Source organism: Scyliorhinus torazame, chromosome 1 (assembly GCF_047496885.1).
Source record: "Scyliorhinus torazame isolate Kashiwa2021f chromosome 1, sScyTor2.1, whole genome shotgun sequence".
In the NCBI taxonomy this organism is placed as follows: domain Eukaryota; kingdom Metazoa; phylum Chordata; class Chondrichthyes; order Carcharhiniformes; family Scyliorhinidae; genus Scyliorhinus; species Scyliorhinus torazame.
Window position 1 is genome coordinate 223,467,289 of NC_092707.1, and position 21,625 is coordinate 223,488,913.

Sequence of the window (21,625 nt, forward strand, 5' to 3'; positions counted from 1 at the left end):
TGGAAGACAGAGATATTTGTATATTGCAGGATGTCACGGTGGAGCTGATGAGAAGGTGTGATACATACCTAGACACATAGAAGATAGGAGCAGGGGGAGGCCTTTTGGCCCTTCGAGCCTGCTCCGCCATTCATCACGATCATGGCTCATCATCCAACTCAACAGCCTAATCCTGCTTTCTCCCCATAGCCTTTGATCCCATTCTCCCCAAATGCTATATCCAGCCGCCTCTTGAATGTAGCCGCCTCTTGAGTATATTCAAAGTTTTAGCATCAACTACTTCCTGTGGTAATGAATCCACAGGCTCGCCACTCTTTGGGTGAAGAAAGGTCTCCACACCTCTGTCCGAAATGGTTTACCCGGAATCCTCAGACTGTGAACCCTGGTTCTGGACACGCTCATCATTGGTAACATCTTCCCTGCATCTACCCTGTCTAGTCCGATTAGAATTTTATAAGTCTCTATGAGATCCTCCCTCATTCTTCTGAACTCCAGTGAGAACAATCCCAACCTAGTCAATCTCTCCTCATACGACAGTCCCGCCATCCCTGGAATCAGTCTGGTAAACCTTCGCTGCACTCCCTCGAGACCAAGAACATCCTTCCTCAGAGAAGGAGACCAAAACTGCACACAATACTCCAGGTGTGGCCTCACCAAGGCCCTGTATAATTGCAGCAACACATCCCTGCTTCGATACCCAAAACCTCTCGCAATGAAGGCCAACATACCATTAGTCTTCTTTACCACCTGCTGCACCTACATGCTTACCTTCAGCAACTAGTGCACAAGGACACCCAGGTCCCGCTGCACACTCCCCTCTCCCAATTTACAACCATTCAGGTAGTAATCTGCCTTCCTGTTTTTGCTTCCAAAGTGAATAACCTCACACTTATCCAAATTATACTGCCTCTGCCATTGATTTGCCCACTCGCCCAACCTGTCCAGATCATGCTGTAGGATCCCTGCATCCTCATCACAGTTCACTCGCCCACCTAACTTGATATCATCTGCAAACTTTGAGATGTTACATTTTGTTCCATCATCCAAATCATTAATATATATTGTGAATAACTGGGGTCCCAACACCGATCCCTGTGATACCCCACCAGTTACTGCCTGCCAATTTGAAAAGGACCCATTAATTCCTACTCTGCCAACCAGTTTTCTATCCACCTCAATACATTTCCCCCAATCTCGTGCGCTTTCACACAATAATCTCTTATGCGAGACTTTGTCAAAAGCCTTCTGAAAGTCCAAATATACCACATCGACTGGCTCCCCTTGTTAATTGTACTGGTTACATCTTCAAAGAATTCCAACAGATTTGCCAAGCATGATTTTCCCTTCATAAATCCTTGTTGACTCTGACTAATCCTGCTACTGCTTTCCAAATTGTTCCGCTATAAAGTCCTTGATAATGGATTCAAGAATTTTCCCCACTACTGACATTAGGCCGACTGGTCTATAATTCCCTGCTTTCTCTCTACCTCCCTTTTTGAATATTGGGGTGACGCGAGCTACCCTCCAATTTGCAGGGACTGTTCCAGAACCTATAAAATCCCAGAAGATGACCACCAATGCATCCACTATTTCCAAAGGCCTTTAACAAAGCAAAGTCAGCGCTTTTCAAGAACAGAGTGCATTTCAGGGTGGCCTACCCAGCAAGGCCGAGGGTCACGCATACTTCTGGGGACCATGGGCTGGATTCTCGGTTCCCCGATGGCAAAATGGCGTTCGGCGACGGGGCGGAGAATCCGTTTTAAACAGAACTGTACAGCACAGTACAGGCCCTTCGGCCCATGATGTTGTGCCGAACTAGTCTGAAATTAAGATCAAATCAACCTACTCCCAATCAATCATTCTAGTGCACTCCATATGCCTATCCAATAACCGCTTGAAAGTTCCTGAAGTGTCCGACTCCACTACCATAGCTGGGAATGCATTCCACGCCCCAACCACTGAGTAAAGAACCTACCTCTGACATCCCTCCTATATCTTCCACCATGAACCTTATAGTTATGCCCCCTTGCAACAGCTACATCCACCCGAGGAAAAAGTCGCTGAACGTCCACTGTATCTATCCCTCTCATCACCTTACGCACCTCAATTAAGTCATCTCTCATCCTCCTTCGCTCCAATGAGAAAAGCCCTAGCTCCCTCAACCTTTCCTCACAAGACCTACCCTCCAATCCAGGCAGCATCCTGGTAAATCTCCTTGGCACCCTTTCCAATGCTTCCACATCCTTCCTATAATGAGGTGACCAGAACTGCACACAATACTCCAAATGTGGTCCAACCAAGGTCTTGTACAGTTAGAACAATAAAGCGCAGTACAGGCCCTTCGGCCCACGATGTTGCACCGAAACAAAAGCCATCTAACCTACACTATACCATTATCATCCATATGTTTATCCAATAAACTTTTAAATGCCCTCAATGTTGGCGAGTTCACTACTGTAGCAGGTAGGTCATTCCACGGCCTCACTACTCTTTGCGTAAAGAACCGACCTCTGACATCTGTCCTATATCTATTACCCCTCAGTTTAAAGTTATGTCCCCTCGTGCCAGCCATATCCATCCGCGGGAGAAGGCTCTCACTGTCCACCCTATCCAACCCCCTGATCATTTTGTATGCCTCTATTAAGTCTCCTCTTAACCTTCTTCTCTCCAACGAAAACAACCTCAAGTCCATCAGCCTTTCCTCCTAAGATTTTCCCTCCATACCAGGCAACATCCTGGTAAATCTCCTCTGCACCCGCTCCAAAGCCTCCACGTCCTTCCTATAATGCGGTGACCAGAACTGTACGCAATACTCCAAATGCGGCCGTACCAGAGTTCTGTACAGCTGCAACATGACCTCCCGACTCCGGAACTCAATCCCTCTACCAATAAAGGCCAACACTCCATAGGCCTTCTTCACAACCCTATCAACCTGGGTGGCAACTTTCAGGGATCTATGTACATGGACACCTAGATCCCTCTGCTCATCCACACTTTCAAGAACTTTACCATTAGCCAAATATTCCGCATTCCTATTATTCCTTCCAAAGTGAATCACCTCACACTTCTCTACATTAAACTCCATTTGCCACCTCTCAGCCCAGCTCTGCAGCTTATCTATATCCCTCTGTAACCTGCTACATCCTTCCACACTATCGACAACACCACCGACTTTAGTATCGTCTGCAAATTTACTCACCCACCCTTCTGCGCCTTCCTCTAGGTCATTGATAAAAATGACAAACAGCAACGGCCCCAGAACAGATCCTTGTGGTACTCCACTTGTGACTGTACTCCATTCTGAACATTTCCCATCAACCACCACCCTCCGTCTTCTTTCAGCTAGCCAATGTCTGATCCACATCTCTAAATCACCCTCAATCCCCAGCCTCCGTATTTTTTGCAATAGCCTACCGTGGGGAACCTTATCAAATGCTTTGCTGAAATCCATATACACCACATCAACTGCTCTACCCTCGTCTACCTGTTCAGTCACCTTCTCAAAGAACTCAATAAGGTTTGTGAGGCATGACCTACCCTTCACAAAGCCATGCTGACTATCCCTGATCATATTATTCCTATCTAGATGATTATAAATCTTGTCTCTTATAATCCCCTCCAAGACTTTACCCACTACAGACGTGAGGGTCACCGGTCTATAGTTGCCGGGGTTGTCTCTGCATAAGTTGCAGCATAACCTCACGGCTCTTAAACTCAATCCCCGTTAATAAATGCTAACACACTATAGGCTTTCTTCACGGCTCTATCCACTTGGGTGGCAATTTTCAGAGATTTATGGGCATGCACTCCGAGATCTCTCTGCTTCTCGACATTCTTCAGAACCCTGCCGTTAACCCTGTAATCCGCATTGAAATTTGTCCTACCAAAATTAATCACCTCACACTTATCAGGGTTAAACTCCATCTGCCACTTTTCAGCCCAGCTCTGCATCCTATCAATGTCTCTTTGCAGCCTGCAACAGCCCTCCACATTATCCACTACTCCACCAAGCTTGGTGTCATCAGCAAATTTACTGACCCAACCTTCAAATCCATCATCCAAGTCATTGATAAAAATCACAAATAGCAGAGGACCCAGCACTGATCCCTGGGTACACCACTGGTGACTGGGCTCCAGGATGAAAATTTACCATCTACCACCACCCTTTGTCTTCTATGGATCAGTTTACTGGATCAGTTACTGATCCAATCGGCCAAATTTCCCTCTATGCCATGCCTCCTTACTTTCTGCATGAGCCGACCATGGGGCACCTTATCAAACGCATTACTAAAATCCATGTATATGACATCAACTACTCGACCTTCATCGATGTACTTAGTTACCTCCTCAAAGAATACAATCAAATTTGTGAGGCAAGACTTACCCCTCACAAATCCGTGCTGACTATCCTGGATTAAGCTGCATCTTTCCAAATGATCATAAATCCAATCCCTCAGGACCCTTTCCAATAATTTACCTATACCGAAGTGAGACTAACCAGCCTATAATTCCCAGGGTTATACCTATTCCCTTTCTTGAACAAGGGGACAACATTCGCCTCTCTCCGGTCTTCTGGCACTATTCCTGTAGACAGTGAGGACATAAAGATCAAAGCCAAAGGCTCTGCAATCCCATCCCTCGCCTCCCAAAGAATTCTAGGATATATCCCATCAGGCCCAGGAGACTTATCTATCCTCAGGTTTCTCAAACTTTCTAACACATCTTCCTTCCAAATATCTACCTCCTCCAGCCTACCAGCCTATATCACACTATCCTCCTCAACAACATGGCCCCTCTCCTTTGTGAGCACTGAAGAAAAGTATTCATTTAGGGCCTCTCCTATATCTTCAAACTCCATGCACACGTTCCCACTACCGTCCTTGACCGGCCCTAACTTCACCTTGGCCATTCTTTTATTCCTCACACAAGTGTAAAAGGCCTTGGGGTTTTCCTTGATCCTACCCACCAAGGACTTATCATGACCTGTCCTCGCTCTCCTGAGCCCTTTCTTGAGCTCCTTCCTAGCTATCTTGCATCCCTCAAGTGCCCTAACTGAACCTTGTTTTCACATCTTACATATGCCTCCTTCTTCCTCTTGACAAGACATTCAACCTCTTTTGTAAACCATGGTTCCCTCACTCGACCATTTCCTCCCTGCCTGACAGGGACATACATATCAAAGACACGCAGTATTTGCTCCTTGAACAAGCTCCACATCTCAATTGTGCCTATCCCTGACAGTCCCTGTTTCCATCTTATGCTCCCCAATTCTTGCCTAATCGCATCGTAATTCCCCTTCCCCCAGTTATAAACCTTGCCCTGTCGTATGTTCCTATCCCTCTCCATTGCTATAGTGAAAGTCACCGAATTGTGGTCACTATCTCCAAAGTGCTCTCCCACAACCAAATCTAACACTTGGCCCGGTTCCTCAGTACCGCACTACCCTCAACTTCCTGAACTCCAGCAACACCATCTCCTGGACTACAAATCAGTTTCCCATCCCCCTGTCAAATTAGTTTAAACCCCCCGAAAGAGCTGTAGCAAATTTCCCTCCCAGGATATTGGTGCCCCTCGGGTTCAGGTGTAACCCATCCTATTTGTACAGGTCCCACCTTCCCCAGAATGTGCTCCAATTATCCAAGTAACTGAAACCCTCCCTCTAGGATATGGGCGTTTTGACCCCCATATTGGGAGTGGTGGCGTATTTTGAATTCTCCGCCCCCTGAAAAGCAGCATACTCTAAGAGTATCCCGCGCCGATTATTCACAGCCCCACCAGCCCCCACGATGCTCAGTCCCCAACCGGCCATGTTCCCGATGGCGAGGGTTACGTGTGCTCACACCGTCTGGGAACCTCGCATGGTGGCTGCGGACTCGGGGGGGCTTCATTCGGGGCTGGGAGCACTGTGGGCGGGCGGTCCGGGGCACGCATGCAGCCGAAAGGGGGCACTTCTTTAGTGCTCCAGGTCCGTGGGCTGAGTCCGCCATTGAGCACAGAGCGGCCACTACAGGTTGCCGCTGTGCGCATGCACAGCTTCAGAACCAGAGGTGCTGAGGGCCGTATTGGCAGCTAGAGCTGGGAGCTCTACGCTGCCTCCCTGCTAGCCCCCAACAAAATGGGGAATCGGTGCCGTTTTACACCAGTTATCTTGGCGTAAAAGATGACCGTATTCACACCGGCGTGGGGGATATAAATCTCCAAAACGGAGAATCCAGCCCCATTTCTTTGAGACGGCGGAGGAGGCAGAGGTTTTCATGAAGGCTGAAGGACTGGAAATGAATGGAGATGGGAACTGGAACTTCGTTGTTGTGGTTGGATTGAGGAGGGTTTGTTCTTCTGTTTGTGTCCTTTAATTTCTTTGTACATATGTCATGGTTAAAGTAAAATTTTGTGTTGGGGGCGTTTTTGTTGTGCAGGTCACCTTTCTCCTCCCCTAAGGTTATTGTGGGTTGGAGAAGGTACGGAGGTGGGGGGAGGTCGGGGAAAGAGTGGCAGTTTTAGGATGAGCTAGGTGTAGATGTAGATGGTTTGGGTGTGGGGTATTATTTTTAGTTCCTTTGTTGCGGATGCCAGTTGGGGCCCGGGCAGGGCCACCTCGCTAGCAAACTGGAGTTGGCTGATGAACGGGTGCGAGTGTGTGTGTGTGTGTGTGTGTGTGTGGGGGGGGGGGGGGGGGGGGGGGGGGCTGCTGCAAAATCTCGCAGTCAGGTTTTGGTTTGCCAAAGAGGTGGTAATGGTGGGGGGAGGGGGAGATTGAAGAGAGGAGCTATTTCGAGAGGAAGTGGTTGAAGGGTTTTCTCGGATGTGGGGGGGCGTACAGTTGGCTGACAGCGATTGGGGGTAATTCTTGGTCGATTCGTGGGGTGGGGCTGGGTGTCATCTTTGATGGGCTCTGGCTCCAGGAACCAGGTGGAGGGTAGGATTATCCCTCAGTGGACATGGCTGATATGAAGGGGAGGGGCAGGAGGTGAGAGACCCCAAGTCAGAAATTAACGTGGAATGTGCGGGTATTAGGAGAGCCAATAAAGCAGGCAAGAGTTTTCGCTCACCTGAAGGGCTTGAAGCCGATGTGGTGCCATTGCAGGAGACCCACTTGTGGGTGAAAGGCCAGGTACGGCTTCGTAAGGGCTGAGTAAACCAGGTGTTTCACTCGGCCTTTGACAATAGGGCCCGGGGATGGCAATACTGATTAACAAGAGAGTGCAGTTTCAGATGGAGAAGGTAGTGGCAGATCAGGGGGGCAGACACGTGGAGGGTCTTGAATTTGGGGGGGCAGAGAATATTCTTTCTTTTTCCCAGTCCATAACATATACTCACAGATCAATTTCTTGTTGGCCGGGGTGGAGAAGGCGGAATATTCAGCCATTGTCATCCCTGGCCATGCCCCGCAGCTGGTGGATAAGGTCTTGGAGAGGTGGCCGGTGTGGTGGCCGGCGTAGATTTTGGATGTGGGGCTAACAGCTTTGGGGTTCTGCATGAAGATGGCAACAGTGATTGTGCAGTATCACTGGTGTTGCGAGAGGCTTTGAAAGTGGTGAGATGTGAGATAATCTTGCATAAGGGCAGGTTGATAAGGAGGCAAGGGGCTTCCAGTTGCGGCGATGCGGAGCTAAGCCGCACGATTCGGCAGCTCCTGCGATCACAGGCTTTCGGGCTCTCTAGAAGAGCCCCAACGGGAATTTTTTTGAAGACGTTCCGTGTGGGAAGGGGAGTGTGAGGTCCCCGCTGTTTATGGATCGGACAAGAAGTGAAATGGCCAAAAAAGCGGCGTTGGAGCAACGGGAGAAGCGAGGGAAGAAAAACAAGATGGCGGCGGCCAGAGATAAAGTGGAAGGCGGGCCAGAGCTGCGAGAGTTCATTAAGCGCTGTTTTGAGGAGCTGCGGAAAGAGATGCTGGCGCCTATGCTGTCGCCGATTGAAGGATTAGGGATGACCCAGAAGGCCCACGAGGTAAAGATCCAGGAGGTGCAGAAAAAAGTTAATGAGAACGAGGATGAGATCTTGAGCCTGGCGGTGAGGGTGGAGGCGCACGAGGCGCTGCACAAAAGGTGGGCGGGAAGATTTGAAGACCTGGAGAACAGGTCGAGGAGAAAGAATCTTCGGATCCTGGGTCTCCCTGAAGGATTGGAGGGGGCCGATGCCGGGGCATATGCGAGCACGATGCTAGAGTCGATGATGGGCGCGGAGGCTCCTTCGAGGCCTTTGGAGCTGGATGGGGCGCACCGGGTGCTGGCGAGGAGGCCCAAGGCTAATGAGCCACCAAGGGCGATTCTGGTGAGGTTTCACCGTTATATGGACAGAGAAAGGGTCTTGAAATGGGCCAAGAAAGAGCGGAGCAGCAGCTGGGAGAATGCGGAGATCCGAATATACCCGGACTGGAGCACGGCGGTAGCAAAGAGATCGGGTTTCAACCGGGCCAAGGCGGTGCTGCACCGGAAAGGAGTGAGATTCGGAATGCTGCAGCCAGCGCGATTGTGGGTCACATTCAAGGATCAACATCACTATTTTGAAACACCTGAGGAGGCTTGGACCTTTATTCAAACTGAAAAGTTGGACTCAAACTGAGAGTTTGAGAGGGTGAGGGGGATGTTTGATGTTTGTTATACATAGAGTGTTAATCACACGCAGGAAATGTTCCACGGGCTGGGGGATGGATGGTGAGAAGACCGTACGAGACGGTGGGCGCTGGTGCTGGAGGGAGAGGAGGCTCGGGGATGGTTGCTGCTGCACTGGCCAAAGGGGAATGGGACACAGAAGAGGTGGTGGTGGTTGGGGGGGTGGGGGCTTCGGGGGTTTATGGATCAGATGGGGGGAGTGGACCCGTGGAGGATTGCCAGGCCGCAGGCCAGGAAATTTTCCTTTTTTCTCCCACGTGCACAAAGCCTACTCCCGGATAGATTTGTGTGTTCTGGGCAGATCGCTGATCCCGAAAGTGGAGGAAACGGAGTATTCAGCCATAGCCATTTCAGATCACGCCCCGCACTGGGTGGAACTGGAGTTGGGAGAGGAGAGGAACCAACGCCTATTGTGGCAGTTGGATGTGGGACTGCTGGCAGATGAGGCGGTGTGTGGGAGGGTGAGGGGGTGTATTGGAAGGTACTTGGAGGCCAACGACAACGGGGAGGTGTGGGTGGGGGTGGAATGGGAGGCGCTGAAGGCGGTGATCAGGGGAGAGCTAATCTCCATCAGGGCTCATAGGGAGAAGATAGAGGGTATGGAAAGGGAGAGGTTAGTGGGGGAGATTTTAAGAGTGGACAGGAGATACGCAGAGGCCCCTGAAGAGGGACTACTTAGGGAAAGGCGATGTCTCCAGACGGAGTTTGACCTGTTGACCACAGGGAAGGCAGAGGCACAGTGGAGGAAAGCGCAGGGGGCGACGTACGAGTATGGGGAGAAGGCGAGTCGGATGCTGGCACACCAGCTCCGTAAGAGGATGGCAGCGAGGGAAATAGGTGGAGTCAAGGATGGAAGGGGAGCTACGGTGCGGAGTGCGACAGAAGTAAATGAGGCATTCAAGGCCTTCTAGGAGGAGCTGTACAGATCCCAGCCCCCAGCGGGGGAAGAGGAGATGCGACGATTCTTGGACCAACTGAGGTTCCCGAGGGTGGAGGAGCAGGAGGTGGCTGGTTTGGGGGCACCAATTGGGTTGGAGGAACTGATCAAAGGTCTGGGGAGTAAGCAGGCAGGGAAGGTCCCGGGGCCGGACGGGTTCCCGGTTGAGTTCTATAGGAAGTACGTAGACCTGTTGGCCCCGTTGTTAGTGAGGACTTTTAATGAGGCAAGGGAGGGAGGGACCCTGCCCCCGACAATGTCGGAGGCGACGATCTCTTTGATCCTGAAGCGGGACAAGGACCCACTGCAATGTGGGTCGTACAAGCCGATCTCACTCCTCAACGTGGATGCTAAGTTTCTGGCAAAAGTGCTGGCTACGAGGATCAAGGACTGTGTCCCGGGGGTGATTCACGAGGACCAGACGGGATTTGTAAAAGGCAGGCAGCTAAACACCAATGTGCGGCGGCTCTTAAACATGATAATGATAATGATGCCATCGGTGGAGGGAGAGGCGGAGATAGTGGCAGCTATGGATGCGGAGAAGGCCTTTCACCGAGTAGAGTGGGAGTACCTCTGGGAAGTTCTGCGTAGGTTTGGGTTCAGGGGAGGGTTTATTTGTTGGGTTAAGCTCCTATACAGAGCCCCAGTGGCGAGTGTGGTTACGAATCGGCGGAGGTCGGAGTATTTTCGGCTGTATCGTGGGACAAGGCAGCAGTGCCCCCTGTCCCCCGTTGTTTGCATTAGCAATTGAACCCTTGGCCATGTCATTAAGGGAGTCTAGGAAATGGAGGGGGGTGGTCCGAGGGGGAGAGGAGCATCGAGTGTCGCTTTATGCAGACGACCTGTTGCTGTATGTGGCGGATCCAGTGGAGGGGATGGTGGAGGCCATGCAGACTCTAAGGGAGTTTGGGGATTTTTCGGGCTATAAGCTTAATGTAGGGAAGAGTGAGCTTTTTGTAGTACAGTCAGGAGACCAGGAAAGGGGGATAGACGATCTACCGCTGAGGAGGGCGGAAAGGAGCTTTCGGTACCTGGGGATCCAAATAGCTAGGAGTTGGGGGGCCGTACATAAACTTAATCTGACGAGGCTGGCGGAGCAGATGGAGGAGGACTTCAAACGATGGGGCATGTTGCCGCTCTCGCTAGCGGGTAGAGTGCAGTCGGTCAAATAGTGGTCCTCCCGAGGTTTCTTTTTGTGTTCCAGTGCCTTCCAATTGTAATCACCAAGGCCTTTTTTAAGAGGGTAGGCAGGAGTATTATGGGTATTGTGTGGGCGAATAAGACCACGAGGGTAAGGAGGGGGTTTCTGGAGTGCAGTAGGGACCGAGGAGGGTTGGCGCTGCCGAATCTGGGTGGCTACTACTGGGCAGCAAATGTGGCGATGATCTGTAAGTGGGTGATGGAGGGAGAAGGGGCGGCATGGAAGAGGTTGGAGATGGCGTCCTGCAAGGAAACGAGCCTGGGGGCGCTGGTGACGGCACCGCTGCTGCTCTCGCCGACAAGGTACACGAGTCCGGTGGTGCCGGCAACGCTAAAGATCTGGGGCCAGTGGAGACGGCACAGGGGTGCAATGGGAGCCTCCGTGTGGTCCCCGATCAGGGGTAACCATCGGTTTGTCCCAGGAAGGATGAACGGGGGGTTTCAGAGCTGGCATTGAGCAGGGATTAGAAGAATGAGGGACCTGTTCATTGATGGGATGTTTGCGAGCCAAGGGGCACTGGAGGAGAAGTTTGGATTCTGGCAGGGGTTTGCGGATGTCATGTCCAAGGTGTTAAAAACAAGGGTGGCACAGAGTCCAGAGGTGGCGATTTTCGGAGTATCGGAAGACCCAGGAAATCAGGAGGAGAAAGAGGCAGACGTTCTGGCCTTTGCCTCCCTGGTAGCCCGGAGGCAGATATTATTAGCTTGGAAGGACTCAAAGCCCCCGAAGTCGGAGAACTGGCTAACTGACATGGCTAGCTTTCTCAGTTCGGAGAAAATCAAGTTCGCCCTGAGAGGGTCAATATTAGGGTTCGTCCGGAGGTGGCAGCCGTTCGTAGACTTCTTTGAGGAAAATTAACCGTCAGCAGAAGGGTGGCTGGGGTTTAGTTTAGTTTAGAGTAGGGTGTTGGAAAAGGTGGGACCTGTGAGGGAGGAAGACAGCTTTTGCATTATGTTTATATTTGTATGTATATTGTTTCTTCTGCTGTTGTTATAAAACCATAAATAGGCAGCACGGTGGCGCAGTGGGTTAGCCCTGCAGCCTCACGGTGCCGAGGTCCCAGGTTTGATCCCGGCTCTGGGTCACTTTCCGTGTGCAGTTTGCACATTCTCCCCGTGTTTGCGTGGGTTTTGCCCCCACAACCCAAAAGATGTGCAGGCTAGGTGGATTGGCCACACTAAAAATTGGGGGGGGGGAATGAATTGGGTACTCAAAATTTTTTTTAAAAAATGAAACCATAAATACCTCAATAAAATGTTTATTAAAAAAAAACATTGACAAACCTACAACTTCTACCACCTAGAAGGACAAAGGTAGCAAGTGCATGGGAATACTATCTGCATGTTCCCTTCCCACCAGACTTGGAAATATATCCCCCATTCTTCATTGTCGCTTGGTAAAAACTCAGGAACTCCCTCCCTAAAAGCACTCTGGGCGTGTCTACAGCACATGGATTGCAATGGCTTGAGAACATGGCTCAGCACCCCCTTCTCAAGGGTAATTTTGGATAGACAATAAATGCTGTCCTTACCTCTGATACTTACATCTCAAGAATGAATAAAAAAGTATTCAAACATTAATTGACCATTAAAAACTTACCCCATAATAACGGGTCCAGCATATTTTCCAATTTTTCCTGCCAAAATATAAGAGATGAAAGAATTTTAGAATGTTAAATTCAGTAGAGGAGTACTATCTTCAGGTCAGGAATGAAGCAGGTTAAGCACAATCTATGTTGTGAAGAGAATAAATCTGGTATCAGTGGGATGTACTTATTAGTACAATTTATCTACTTAGAATCATAGAATGTTTAAGGCATAGATGACAACATTTGGTCTATCGAGTCTGCACTGGCTCTCTGGAAGAACAACTCACCTCGACCCACATCCTTGCCTTTTTTCTAGGGTCCTACAAATGTGCTCTCTTCAGATAATTATCCAATTTTCTTTTGAATGCCTCGATCGAATGGGTGTCGAATTACACTCTCAGGCAGTGCATTCAAAATACTAACCACTCTTAAAAATGTTTTTCCTCATGTCACCATTGCTTCTTTTGTCAATTAACTTTATTGGTGTCCTCTGGTTCTCAATCCTTCTGCCAACAGGGGCATTTTCTCTATCTACTCTGCCCAGATCCCTGATGATTTTGAACACCACAATCAAATTTCTTTCTCACCGTCTCTTCTCCATGGGTGGCATGGTGATGCAGTGGTTAGCACTGCTGCCTCCCGGCACCGAGGACCTGGGTTCTATCCCTGCCTCGGGTTACTGTCCGTGCGGAGTTTGCACATTTTCCCCCTGTCTGCGTGGGTCTCACCCGCACAACCCAAAAAGATGTGCAGGGGAGGTGGATTGCCCCTTAATTGGGAAGAAGAAAAAATTGGGTACTTTAATTTTTTTTTTTTTTTAAATCTTCTCTTCTCCAAGCAGAACAGCTCCAGCTTCTCCAATCTATCCACATATCTGAAGTTCCTCATCCTGTGAACCATTCTCACGAATGCACTTTCTCTGAAGTCTTCACAACTTTCCTCCAGTTGAAGCAAAACCAGTGTCTTATACAGGTTTATAACTTGGCTTTGTACTCTATGTTCCAAAATCAAATTTAGCCTGCCACTTGTCCGCCGGTTCCACTGTATCCTTTTGTTCTTTAACATGATCCTCCTCAAGTTCACAATGCTTCCATGTTTTTATGTCACCCACAAATTTTGAAATTGTACCCTATACACCAAAGTCTAGATCATCAATATCTATCAAGAAAAGCAGTGTTCCCAATACCGACCCTTGGCAAATTTCATTATAAACCTTCCTATAAACAGACTGAAAAACAACTACACTCTACTTCCCGTCAGTTAATTTCATATCCATGCTACTGGCTCTTTCATTCCTTGCAATGGAGGTGGTACAGCAAAGGTTTACTAAATTAACCCCTGGGATGAGGGAGTTGTCTTACAATGAAAGGCTGTGTAAATTGGGCCTATATTCTCTGGCGTTTAGAAGAGGGAGAGGTGACATCAATGAAATATGAAGGATTCTGAAGGGGCCCGGTAGGGTAGACATTGAGATATTGTTTCCACTGGTCGGGAATCTAAAACATGACAGCCCAGTCTCAGGAAAAGGGTCCTATAAGTTAAAACGGAGGAGGAGAAGAAATTATTTCACCTTAAACGGCAGTGAATCTTTCAAAGTCTCTATTCCAGGGGATTATGGATGCTCTATCATAGAAAACAATTAAGGGTGAGATAGATAGATTTTGTCTCTCAGAGAATCAAGGGATATGTGGCCGGAAAATTGGGGTTGAAGCCCAAGGTCAGCCATTATTGTTTTGAATGGCAGAGTAGGCTATACGATCTACTCCTGATCCTCTTTCTTGCGTTCCCTGCTTTCTTCACAGTCCTGTTATGTGGCACTTAATCAAATGCCATTTGCAAGTCCAGGTATCTACCGCATCACCCTTACCAGCCCTCTTGTTATCTCATTAAAAAACCTCAAGAAAGTTAGTTGAACACAATTTACCCACAGCAAATTTGTACCAACTTCCCTGAATTAATCTGCATTTGCCGAAGTAACTGCTAATTTTGACTCGAATTATCATTTCTAAAAGCTTTCCCACCATAGAGTTTAAATTGACTAGCCTGTTGTTGCTGGGCTTATCCCTACACCACCTTCTGAGCAAAAGGCGTGATATTCTCCAGTCATCTGCCACCTCATACCTGTATCTAATGAGAATTGGAACAATGTGGCCAGTACAGAATTACTATTTCAGGTCAATAACCTTTCATCAGAACAGATCAGCTTTACTAATTACTCTCCGAATATGTCCTGCCACTGTGCACATGCATTGCCAGGTCTCTCTGTCCTGGCACACTCTTTAAAACTATGCCAACTCATTTCCCGCCACCTAGAAAGATTAGGGCAGCAGGTGCATGGGAATACCACCACTTGCATGTTTCTTCACTGTTGCTGGGCCAAAATTCTGCAACTCCCTCCTGAACTGCACGGTGGATGTACCAGTGCAGTTCAACAGGAAGACTCACTACCTCAAGAGCAAATCGGGGATGGGCAACAAAAGCAGGTTTAGAGAGCAAAGCCCAAATCCCATTAAAGAACAAAAAAAGATTTTATTTTTTTAAGATGTAAGGTTTAAAGATGTATGAGGCAAGTTTTTTGTTTTACACAGAGCCTGGAACTCGGTCGGGGGAGGTAGTGGAATCAAATACAATGGTGACTTTTAAGTGGCGTCTTGACAAATGATGAATAGGATGGGAATAGAGGGATATGGTCCCCGGAAGGATAGGTGGTTTTAGTTCAGATGGGCAGCATGGTCGGTGCAGGCTTGGAGGGTCGAAGGGCCTGCTCCTGTGCTGTAATTTTTTTTGTTCTTTGTTCCTATTCCTTCTGTCAAGATGCATCACATCACACTTCTCTGTACTACATTCCATCTGCCACTTATTTGCTGGCCTATCAATGTCTTTTTGCAATTGACTGGTATCATCCTCGCTGTCTGCCACACTTCCAAGTTTAATAACTATACTGATTACATCAAATACACTACTCATCAATCCTCCTATGAAGGTTAAAAAATTCAAGTTAATCAGCAGATGGAGATCGCGCAATGATCTGCCATATACCTCCAGTCTTCCCCAGATCGGGAGGGATGCCAGAGGATTTTAAAATGTGACACCCCTGTTCAAGAATTCATTCACTATTCCATTATTAATATCACAAACTCACTCTCTAGAGGACTAATGCTCACTTTAAATTGCTCTTTTCCTTTTTTAATAACTGTAGAAACTCTTACTACCTGTTTTTATATTTCTCGCTAGCTTCCTCTCATACTTTACTTTAAGTCATCCTTTGCTGCTTTTTATAATCGGTCCAATCTTCTCTCCTGCCAAAAATCTTTGCAGAATTGTACACTTTTTCATCTAATTTTCTTTAGAGCAGGGAAGGTAGGGGAGGGGACGATCTGATTGAGATACATACGATTGAGGGTTATGGACAGGGTGGATATATAGCAGCTGTTCCCCTTAGTTGAAAGGTCAATAACGAGCATTTGCTGTGGTGGGATTCGAACCAGTGTCCCAAGCGCATTACCCTAGGATTACTAGTCCAGTGATAATACCACTACACCATTGCTTCTCTGTAAGCAGAGAAAAAGTTAACTTCATTCTTCGCTGCCTAGAATGCAGGTGAGACTTAATCTCAGTTTGGATTTCATGAGGAAAAAAACTGGAAGATTGCCTCGTTTGAAGCTAGTAGAAAAATCTACAGTGGTTTTCACCCTTGTGGTAAAAGTACCGAGCAGATGAGCTTGGAAGCATTGAGAATGCAAGGGACTGAGGTATCCACATTCAAGTAGTAGTAGATGAGTCTTATCTCTGAGAATAGCTGGAACAGAGAGTTTCCAGAGGACTGTGCCATATGTATGGGTAGTCCCTACAAAAGTAAATAACTTTTAAGATTGACGTGACTCTAGGAAAAAGCTTGTTGAAGTAAGAGAGTAAAACGGAGTACAAAACATAGTTATAACTTACAGTAATAAGACTTGGCTATGCTTTAATTACTTACATACAATAAAGTTTGTTTTTGTTCAAAATGTGGTGTACTGGTGTTTGGTTTTCTCTTCAAATGCTAGCAGGATGGCAACAAAATCTGTTATTATGAACAGATATTTTTTATTGTGATGTTAACTGATAAATAATAAACTATCCTGCTCGACTTCAAAATGGAGCCACGGGGATCTTCTTCACACTATCGGGCGCAGGTTTAACGTCTCATTGGAAAGACAGAACCTGCAACTGAGCAATTCTCCCTCAGTGCAGTATTTTTGTTGATTTTTTTTGCTAAAATGCAAGAATGGGACATGAACCTTGTGATTGCGAGGCAGGGATGGTACTGCCATCCGAGTCACAGCTGACACACACCTGATCACTTGCTCTTCCAGAGAGCCAGTATAAGCCCGACAGGCCGAATTACCTGTTTATTTCAAAACCATGATTCCGTGAAGCGTCTAAGGGTTATTTACCAAATACAAGGCCGGATAAACGCAGATCAACAGTGAGCAGCCTTGCCAATAATACTTTAAGCGTCATAGTTACTTAAAACGTCACATTTCAGCTAGACAACAAGCAGTGCCCGATTTATATTTTTTAGAAGGCCGAACCTTTCCAAATTAAACGTTAGTTAAGTCTACATGTTTTCATTTAATATCAATTCCCCCAAGCAGGCCCGCTAAAGAGCGGTAAACAAAGCGAAAGTCTGTCTTACTGATGCGCCTCCAACGGCTGCGGCCTTTGGCGGCCGGACCTACCCAAGCCAGAGCCCGGGAGCAACAGAGCCAGCGAGCCGTCAGCGACATGGGGAAGCCGGCCCGGGGCTCCTGTGGACGCTCCGCAGCTTCCTCACAAGACGCAAATGGGAGCAACGTAACGCGGTGCGGCCACAACGGCGCAAACATGCAGGAATAATCCGAATATGGGGGCGCGAACTTCAAATCGTGGCTGAGAAAGGGGGGAGTCCGTCAGCAGCCCGAGAGGAAACAACCGCCCAAAGCCACAGGTGCCAGTTAATGGTCGCAGTACCTGACATTCAGGAGCACATCCAAGTAGAAAGCATCCCCTTCCGAGCTAAACTCATGGTTTCAGAGAGAAATTCAATCACCTGAAACTTGTTTTCTTTACCCTTCTGCCTCGAGATTTTTTTAAAATCGAGAAATAGATTGTAATTGACACGTCTTTAACGTTATATTGATGTTAGTGGGTTTCGCTATTGATCATTAAACATCCAGAAGGATGCATAATTGCAAAAGGGAATTGAGAGGAAAGCAGAAGGAAAATGCTGGAAAATCTCAGTAGGTCTAGCAGCATCTGTAGGGAGAGAAAAGAGCTAACATTTAAGGGGCATCTTGACAAATACATGAATAGGATGGGAATAGAGGGATACGGACCCAGGAAGTGTAGAAGATTGTAGTTTAGTCGGGCAGCATGGTCGGCACGGGCTTGGAGGGCCGAAGGGCCTGTTCCTGTGCTGTACATTTCTTTGTTCTTTGTTGTTTTTCAGTTATGGAGCGTGTTTCAGTAATAATACAGTTGGCCATATATTTAATAAAAATGTTTTTGTTGTTATCCACATACATGAATACTGACCACAGTAGCTCAACTCACACCATCTCTCTCGACTTCTTCATTGTTGTTCCATTATTAAACTGCTTCTCTGACTACAGTTTTGGATGGCTGATATGCCATCAATTAAGACAGAGAACGCAGAGTGAATTAACTATGGCTTTAATAGACATACAACAGAGCTGGCAACGTGCCCCAGAATGAGGCAGTATGAGAGGTCGGCATCTTATATACCCAGGCACTAGGGGGAGGAGCCACAGGCAGAGCCAAAACCGTACAACATGTAATATATTGGCAGTACTGTACAACACGTAATACTGTGGCAGCACAATACAACACAGTGGTTTCACCACATTCAGCCCCTGTTTTTTTAAAAAGTCCGGCGGGAGTGAAGTGAACAAGTAGCGTCAGGGATTGAGTCTGACGGGGGATTTGATTGTCCACCGTGACCGCCTCGGCTGAAGTGTTGAGGCCTGCGTGCCCGGGAGCAAGACAGCTTCTGTGTTCTCAGGCAGGTGGGCAACAATGTGGGAAGGGGGTATAGGGTTGGGTCGAGTAGTAGTGGAGAGGGGAGTAATAGAGTCGGGAGCACCGGTGACAGTCGCTGGGGAACCTGCAGGGGCCAAATCCCGAAGGGAGACTGTGTCCTCCTGTCCGTCATGGTGAGCCACGTAGGCGTACTGGGGATTCACATGGAGGAGAAGGACCCTCTCTACCACAGGATCCTACTTATGAGTCCTCACATGTCGTCGGAGGAGGACAGGCCCTGGAACCGTCAGCCAGGTCGGGAACGAGACCCCCGAGATGAACCTTCTGGGGAAGGCAAACATCCTCTCATGGGGGGTCACATTAGTAGCGGTGCAGAGAAGCGCCTGGATGGATTGGAGCGCATTGGAAAGGACCTCCTGCCAACGGGAGACCTATAGACTGTAGGGCAAGAAGGACGGCCTTCCAGACCGTCGTGTTCTCCCTCTCCACCTGTCCGTTCCCCTGGGGATTGTAGCTGGTAGTCCTGCTTGAGGCGATGCCCTTGCTAAGCAGGAACTGACGCAGCTCATCACTCATGAAGGAGGAACCCCGATCACTATGGATGTAAGTGGGGAAACCGAACAAGGTGAAGACACTGCTCAGGGCATTGATGACTGTGGCAGAGGTCATGTCTGGGCATGGGATGGCGAAAGGGAAATGTGAGTACTCGTCAAGGATGTTGAGGAAGTACACGTTACGGTCAGTGGAGGGGAGGGGCCCTTTGAAATCAATGCTGAGGCGTTCAAAGGGGCGTGAGGCCTTTACCAGGCGTGCTCTGTCTGGCTGATAGAAGTGTGGTTTGCACTCCGCGCAGACCTGGCAGTCCCTGGTCATGGTCCTGATCTCCTCGATGGAGTAAGGCAGAACATAAGAACTAGGAGCAGGAGTAGGCCATCTGGCCCCTCGAGCCTGCTCCACTATTCAATGAGATCATGGCTGATCTTTTGTGGACTCAGCTCCACTTTCCGGCCCGAACCCTTAATCCCTTTATTCTTCAAAAAACTATCGATCTTTATCTTAAAACCATTTAATGAAGGAGCCTCTACTGCTTCATTGGGCAAGGAATTCCATAGATTCACAACACTTTGGGTGAAGAAGTTCCTCCTAAACTCAGTCCTAAATCTATTTCCCCTTATTTTGAGGCTATGCCCCCTAGTTCTGCTTTCACCCGCCAGTGGAAACAACCTGCCCGCATCTATCCTATCTATTCCCTTCATAATCTTATATGTTTCTATAAGATCCCCCCTCATCCTTCTAAATTCCAACGAGTACAGTCCCAGTCTACTCAACCTCTCCTCGTAATCCAACCCCTTCAGCTCTGGAATTAACCTAGTGAATCTCCTCTGCACACCCTCCAGTGCCAGTACATCCTTTCTCAAGTAAGGAGACCAAAACTGAACACAATACTCCAGGTGTGGCCTCACTAATACCTTATACAATTGCAGCAGAACCTCCCTAGTCTTAAACTCCATCCCTCTAGCAATGAAGGACAACATTCCATTTGCCTTCTTAATCACCTGTTGCACCTGAAAACCAACTTTTTGCGACTCATGCACTAGCACACCCAGGTCTCTCTGCACAGCAGCATGTTTTAATATTTTATCATTTAAATAATAATCCCTTTTGCTGTTATTCCTACCTAAATGGATAACCTCACATTTGTCAACATTGTATTCCATCTGCCAGACCCTAGCCCATTCACTTAGCCTATCCAAATCCCTCTGCAGACTTCCAGTATCCTCAGCACCTTTTGCTTTACCACTTATCTTAGTGTCGTCTGCAAACTTGGACACATTGCCCTTGGTCCCCAACTCCAAATCATCTATGTAAATTGTGAACAGTTGTGGGCCCAACACTGATCCCTGCGGGACACCACTAGCTACTGATTGCCAAACAGAGAAACACCCATTAATCCCCACTCTTTGCTTTCTATTAATTAACCAATCCTCTATCCATGCTACTACTTTACCCTTAATGCCATGCATCTTTATCTTATGCAACAACCTTTTGTGTGGCACCTTGTCAAAGGCTTTCTGGAAATCCAGATATACCACATCCATTGGCTCCCCGTTATCTACCGCACTATTAAAGTCCTCAAAAAATTCCACTAAATTAGTTAGGCACGACCTGCCCTTTATGAACGCATGCTGCATCTGCCCAATGGGACAATTTCCATCCAGATGCCTCGCTATTTCTTCCTTGATGATAGATTCCAGCATCTTCCCTACTACCGAAGTTAAGCTGACTGGCCTATAATTACCCGCTTTCTGCCTACCTCCTTTTTTAAACAGTGGTGTCACGTTTGCTAATTTCCAATCCGCCGGGACCACCCCAGAGTCTAGTGAATTTTGGTAAATTATCACTAGTGCATTTGCAATTTCCCTAGCCATCTCTTTTAGCACTCTGGGATGCATTCCATCAGGTCCAGGAGACTTGTCTACCTTTAGCCCCATTAGCTTGCCCATCACTACCTCCTTGGTGATAACAATCCTCTCAAGGTCCTCACCTGTCATAGCCTCATTTCCATCAGTCACTGGCATGTTATTTGTGTCTTCCACTGTGAAGACCGACCCAAAAAACCTGTTCAGTTCCTCAGCCATTTCCTCATCTCCCATTATTAAATCTCCCTTCTCATCCTCTAAAGGACCAATATTTACCTTAGCCACTCTTTTTTGTTTTATGTTCAGGTTGCGGGCCTTGATAAAGTGGAAAAACCGGGTGACCCCCAGGTGACAGTGGTCATTGTGGAGGGCCTGCAATCGGTCTATTTGTGCGCTGGCACAAGTACCGCGGGAAAGGGCACCTGGGGGCTCATTAAGCTTCCCAGGACGATGCTGGATATAATAGTTGTAGGTGGAGAGTTCGATCCTCCACCTCAATATCTTATCGTTCTTGATCTTGCCCTGCTGTGTGTCACTGAACATGAAGGCAACCGACCGTTGGTCAGTGAGGAGAGTGAATTGCCTGTCGGCCAGGTAATGCCTCCAATATCGCACAGCTTCCACAATGGCTTGGGCTTCCTTTGCGACGGAGGAGTGCCAAATTTCTGAAGCCTGGAGGGTGCGGGAGAAGAAAGCCACGGGCCTTCCTGCCTGGTTGAGGGTAGCAGCCAGGGCAAAGTCAGACGCATCGCACTCTACCTGGAACGGGATGGATTCGTCCACGGCGTGCATCGTGACCTTGGCAATATCTGCCTTGATGCGGTCGTAGGACAGGCGAGCCTC

The 21,625-nt window shown here is 48.1% G+C and overlaps 1 protein-coding gene across 8 annotated transcripts in view; it reads right to left on the reverse strand.

The window, feature by feature from the left end:
* Positions 1–17,998, reverse strand: part of serac1 (serine active site containing 1) — a 256,450-nt gene extending 238,452 nt beyond the window's left edge. For 2 of the 8 annotated variants that reach the window (XM_072502699.1, XM_072502709.1), the window contains exons 1-2: positions 17,020–17,229; positions 12,353–12,389 (exon numbers count right to left, since the gene is read on the reverse strand). In XM_072502699.1, coding sequence (XP_072358800.1) covers positions 12,353–12,389; positions 17,020–17,209 — 227 coding nt within the window. In that variant the 5' untranslated portion in view covers positions 17,210–17,229. Of the gene's footprint in view, positions 1–12,352; positions 12,390–17,019; positions 17,234–17,897 lie in introns of those variants that run through there. The other 6 variants (XR_011945462.1, XM_072502719.1, XM_072502689.1 and 3 more) reach the window with 6 other exon arrangements.
* Between the last annotated feature and the right edge of the window lie 3,627 nt (positions 17,999–21,625).